At 43.2% G+C, this 6000-nt stretch overlaps 1 protein-coding gene across 1 annotated transcript in view; it reads left to right on the top strand.

Moving 5' to 3' along the window:
- The window catches only part of Epas1 (endothelial PAS domain protein 1), an 87451-nt gene that overhangs the window by 43761 nt on the left and 37690 nt on the right, over positions 1 to 6000 (top strand). Inside the window, exon 2 of the mRNA XM_008823068.3 lies at positions 5412 to 5602. Coding sequence (XP_008821290.1) covers positions 5412 to 5602 — 191 coding nt within the window. The remainder of the gene's footprint in view (positions 1 to 5411; positions 5603 to 6000) is intronic.

Genomic DNA, 6000 nt, shown 5'->3' with positions numbered 1-6000 from the left:
CTGGGAGTTCAAGGCCAGCCTGGTCTACATAGTGAGTTCCAGGACAGCTGGGGCTACAGGGAGACCCTGTCTCAAAAAAAAAAAAGAAGAAAACCAAAAAAATAATAAATAAAAAGGTAATTGTTTGCCTCATCAAAGACAAACTTAACTCTAGATTACACACATACACACACACACACACCCTTTAAAAACTGACAGCTTGGAGTAATGGTCCTTAGCCCTGACTTGCATGAGAACTACACAAGGAGCAGTACAACTCGCGATACTCTGATGCTCTATTTGCATCTAAGACCTATAAAGTCAGAATCTCTAGGTATGGAACTCCAGCATCATTTTTAAGACTCCTCTGATGATTCCAGGGAGCAGTCAAGACAAAGAACCAGAGGCTTTGGTCCTGCTCTGATTTCATCTATGAAGCAATGAACTGCCAAGAGTGGAGGCCAATGAATCTTGCTCATCTCTGGGACCTGAAGCTGGTGTTTCTCCCACTAGACAGTTCTTGTACAGCTGCCTCACAAGCTCCACTGAAGAACCCATATCCCTCCCAATTGTATTTGACCTTTATTTCTTCCATTCACACACAAACACCCCCTGACATCTAGGGTGACCTTTAGGCTCTGGTCACTTGGTGGCCAGCCCTCTGTGAGTTGTTGTGTTTAGAATTTTGCTACCAGTCAACAGATTGACCCAAACTGGTTTAATTAGTCTCAGTCCATCTTCCTGATCTGCTGAAATCCACTTGACTTCCAGGCCATTTAAGCTTACAGGGTAATAGACATATGATTTAGATACCTGATGACTATAGTTACTCTAAAAGTCAAGAGTCTTTTGCTAACTGAACAACCACCTTCCTTGGTGGTATTGGTGACCTCTAGGGTGCCCTTCAGGCTCTGGTCACTTGGTGGCCAGAAACAAGCATTGTCTGGACCAAGAATGACTCCATCAAGGATCCCCTGCCATACTTACAGCAATGACCCAAAAGTCACATGTACCCTGAACAAAAGTGTTGAGTTATAGCACCTAAGACCGTCACTTCATATCCCAAGGTTTCACATCCTCTGATTCAACCAACCACAGATCTGGAATATTTGGAAAGAAATGTTTGTGCAGATTTTTTTCTTAGGATTCCCTAACAATATGGTATAATTATTTATATAGTGCTCATATTTTATGAGGCATTGTAAGTAATGGAGAGATGGCTTAAAGCATATAGGAGGGAGTGTTTGAGTTCCATACAAACATTATTCTTATTTATATGAAGTTCCCAAGCATCTGTGGACTTTGGTATCTGTGAGCAGTCCCAGAGCCAGTCCTCCACTGGTACAGAGAGACCATGGTACCTGTGCCTGCCTATACTTCTGGATAGTCAGTTTTATCTTTCGACTGCTGCTTAGTCCTAAAGTAGTTCCTTCCTTTTCTCTGGATTAAATCTTTCAGGATTGTGTAGATTTCCCTTTGGAGATAGTAGCTATATATTTGTGCATGTGAAAAGGCAAAAAAAAAAAAAAAAACCACAAAACCCTCCACCATATCAGAAACTGCATGCTCCCCAAGTTCTGTGACTAGGGGTGATGCAGGGTTGTGTTATGCATCACCAGAATCCCATCTGGCAGCACCCCATCACAAGCAACTGTACAGCAGCAGGCGCCGAGGTGCCTCCCCATCCTCTCACCCTGCGTGGACTCTTCCTATTTTACAAGCGAGGGTACCAAAGCACAGAGAATGTATTTTCCTCTTTAAATTCAGACAGCTAGAGTATACTCTGGCCAATGTATTAAAACGCCACCTTGCCTACCTTCCCCCATCCATGATCAGTCTTGGGAGGAGATAGAGTGAGCATACATTGCTGGGTTTGGGGAAATCTTATCTGCACCTTTGTGTTAATTATTCTTGTTCTTCAGGGTTGCTAATTAAATGATTTCAGTGTTACAGATTTTTGTCTGCTTTTCCAAGAGCCAACATTAGACATTTCTGGACTCTGTCATGGTTAAAATCTTTCTAGTCCTAGAGTGCAACTGTAAAAACTAGGCAGTTAAACTGGGCATGATAGCACATGCCTTTAATCCCAGCACTAGGGAGGCAGAGGCAGGCGGATCTCTATGAGTTCAAGGCCAGCCTGGTCTACCTCATGAGTTCCAGGCCAGCTCGGGCTACAGGGAGACCCTGTCTCAAATAGACCAAAACAAAAACAAAGATAATAAAAAACAAGGTAGTTAAAATGGAGTGCACAACTTTTAGACCAAGGGGCTGCCTAAGGTTCTCAGCTTTCCCTTTTCTAATTGATGTTTTTGTTTCTTTATTCCTTCTAAAGGTACTGTCTCCTAAAATTAAACAACTAAAAGAGTATTGGCCTAGGGAATGGAAGGTTTTAACCCTAGCTCTGCCACTAACTAGCTAATTGCTTTAGGCAAATAATGTATCCTGGTTGGATCTCACTTGGGGACTCTGGAAGTACCTGCCTGCACTCTTCACATGGTTACAAGGATGGATGTCCCAGGATTTCCCAGTTGTCTGTTTACTGACTGGAAGCCCTCCAAGGGCTTATGTAGATACAGGTTTTGCAACTATGGGAAAATGACTTAGTATGTCTGAGTCTTGGTTTCCATATCTATAAATTATATAGACATTGTCTACCATGCTGTGTTGGAAAGCTTATAATGGGATAATATATGTAGTTCTTGGTGCAGCACCAGGTGTATAAGTGGGCATCAATAAATGTCTATGTGCTTGAAGGAACATGGCATGACTCATGACTCTAATGCTTTTGTCAAGCAGAACCTTAACTCCAGATCACCTCTTCTCTCCCGGCTCTTCCTCAGCTTTGGGGGCTCTTCTTCAAGGCAAGGCAATTGTGTGGGGGGGGGGTATGCATGTACATGTTGTTGCTAATACAGAGTTTGTGGTGGGTCTCTTCCTCCCCACCCCCTGCATGGCTTCTCTAGAGGTTTCTAATGATTAGGTTATGTGGCTGTTGTCAGGAAGTGTGAGAGTTGGTGCTGCAGAGAGGAATTCAGCATCTCCTACCTGGATCTCATGACCCAAAGGTGCAGTGTGTCCATTGTTGGTAACTTATCCTCTTTGTACTTTCCTTTCCTGTGCCAGAATAACTATGAACCTTTAATACATCCCACTCACCCCTTGCAGTAGAGGTCAGGATTAGGATGCAGCAAATGTGAGGGACCAATCTACTTTGAGATAGGTTGGGTAAAGGGTTGGGAGCCCTGAGAATTGGAAGTCAGGGAAATAAAGGTTAGACAAAGAAAAAAGGGAGACTGAATAAGAAAAACAGTTTTACTCATTTCACAATTTTCCAGAAGGGTCTTCCTAACCATCCCTAGCTGTTGGATGGTTCTTCCTGCGGTTTGAGTATCCAAGTATCCAATGGGTAATCCATCCAGGAAGCTAGACTTGCTGTGTCTGCAAATGAAGTATGATATAAAGTCAGAACAGGGCTCCTACCTCAAATCTGGGGGGAGGGAGTTAAGAGGCATGCCAACATTCCCAGGAATCCCAAAATAGTGGTTTTCTGTCCAGATAACAGGCTACAAAGACAAACAAAAGGGGAAACAGCCCCTTGGGTTTGGAGTCTCAGCAGACAGTGAGCCTGCCTGGAGTTAGGTGGATTGAGGCCTCAAGAGCCACAAATCACATTGGACATTTTCTTAAAAAAAAATGAAAAAAAAATCTTTATTAAACTAGTAATATAACTTATTTATAGAAACATAACAAAACATAGTTAATCACTGAGGGGTGGGGGATGTTCCTCCCTAACCCCATTAACCTGCAGCTGTTAATAGTCTCTGATGGCTAAGTGCTGGATTCTGGGGTCTCTCTGCCCAGGGCAAAGCTTTACTTCTCTGTTTATCAGCTATCAGTCACAGGTGAATTACTTAGTCCCTATGGACCTGTTTCTTCATCCATAAATTAGGGATAATAATCTACTAAGGGAAGTTGTGAAATTTAAAGATGCTAATATAGTACTGCTTAAAATAGTACCTGGACTATATTAAAACACTGTGATCACTCTAAGAATTTTTATTATTATAGCTGTTTTCCTATATAATGTATAGGAAGTATTACGCATAATATTTAATACATACTGTTTATAGATCATCTTTTCATGGATAGGTTTTCTTTTATTAGCTAATATTGATTGCTTCTAGTTGGAATAGGCCTAGTGCTAAAGGTTTTTACATAAATGATCATATTAGTCCTCATAAGGTTGGGTACTCATGAGGAAAGAGACTAAGCCAAGCAGTAATTGAAGTTTATAGAATTAGCAAGTAGAAAACCTAGAATTCAGACACAGACATTCTAGCTTTGAAAGTTGCTCATGTTAGTACCAGACATAGACTTTTCAAAAAGACTCAGGATTTCTCTTAATTTTTATTTATTGCATGTGTATGAGTGCCCAACTTGCATGCAATGCCTATGGAGGTCAGAAGACAGCATAGGATCCCTTGGGACTAGTGTTACTGATGGTAGTAGCCACCAAGTAGGTTCTGGGAAGTGAACTTGGGTGCTCTTAATCACTGTCTCCAGTCCTATAGACCGAGGACCTCCCGAAAGAGGCAGGTTTGGGTGTATGTCATTGTTGGATGCACTTTGGGACTGCTAACTGAGGTGTGTCTGACTCATGTTCTCCTTGGACTATACTGGTATTTTCAACCTCTGCTGTGGACATCCCTCTTAGATATGAAATGGGATCTAAGGTCCCATTTTTATAGGGTTTCATATTTACTCAGTGCATTTTACCTGGAAAAAGAGAAAGTTATCCTCCAGAGCTTTTGACAGCATCATTTGGGTCACTGACCATAGGTTCTTTATTCTTCTCTTTCCAACCTTGGACTTTGGCCCCTTGTCTCCAGATAACTTAGGGCCCCACTGTCTGCTCACTAATTTAATCAGCAAGTCATTACTGAAACTCTACCCTTGCGAAGCCCTGTTCAGAGTTCCATGGGAATGCAGAAGGAGGAAGCCATTTGTTTTTGGTTTTTTAATATTTTATGTGTATGAGTGTATTGCCTACATGTATGTAAGCGCACCCATGTCATGCAGTGCCTGCAAGTGTCAGAAGAGGGCATCGGATCCTCTGGAACTAGAGTTACAAACAGTTATTAGCCTCCATATGGGTGCTGGGAAGTGAACCTAGGTCCTCTGCAAGAACAGCCAGTGCTTTAACCACTGAGCCAGCTTTCCAGTCCCAGAGGAAACCATTTGAAAAGACACCAACACACACAAAAGCAGAGCCAACAACATAAAGCAGGTTTCACTTGGCTCCAGTGACTGGAGTGAGCCCAGATCATTCAGTGGGAGAGTTGGCTTCACTGAGGGAAGGGGGAAGACTCAATTGGGAGTGTGACAGGATGACAGTGATATTTTGGGAACTAATCTTTTGTCTCTGAATTTAGGAGCAGCTCAGAGCGGAGGAAGGAGAAATCCCGAGATGCTGCAAGGTGCCGACGCAGTAAGGAGACGGAGGTCTTCTATGAGCTGGCTCATGAGCTGCCCCTGCCCCACAGTGTGAGCTCCCACCTGGACAAGGCCTCCATCATGAGACTGGCTATCAGCTTCCTGCGTACACACAAGCTCTTGTCCTCAGGTAGGGCCCTACACACAGGGGTCCCTTATGGTGCCAGAGATTTGAGGCCTTTCTCCTAGACACATTCCTCTACAAACATTCTCCCACTGAAAGGCCATCACTGGACTTTATTCTTTCATTTTGTGTGTGTCTGTCTGTCTGTGTGTAATCCTATGTATGTGGACACATGTGCCATGGTGCACAGCCTGGGATAGTTTCTCTTGTTCCATCACGTACATTCTGGAGATTGAACTCAGATGGTTAGGCTTGGCAGCAAGCGCCTCTACCATCCCACTGGCCCTGTTCCTTCATTTTAGCCATCCCTCTCTGGCAGTGGTCTTTTTCATGAGTATAGACGGGATGAGGGCAAGGACAGGACCAAGTAAGACTATAAGCATCCAGAAGCAAGGAAGAGAGGA

This window comes from Nannospalax galili, unplaced genomic scaffold (genome assembly GCF_000622305.1).
Source record: "Nannospalax galili isolate Female #2095 unplaced genomic scaffold, S.galili_v1.0 scaffold286, whole genome shotgun sequence".
Lineage (NCBI taxonomy): Eukaryota > Metazoa > Chordata > Mammalia > Rodentia > Spalacidae > Nannospalax > Nannospalax galili.
Note: the sequence above shows the minus strand (reverse complement) of the source record. Positions and strands in the feature narration are given on the sequence as shown.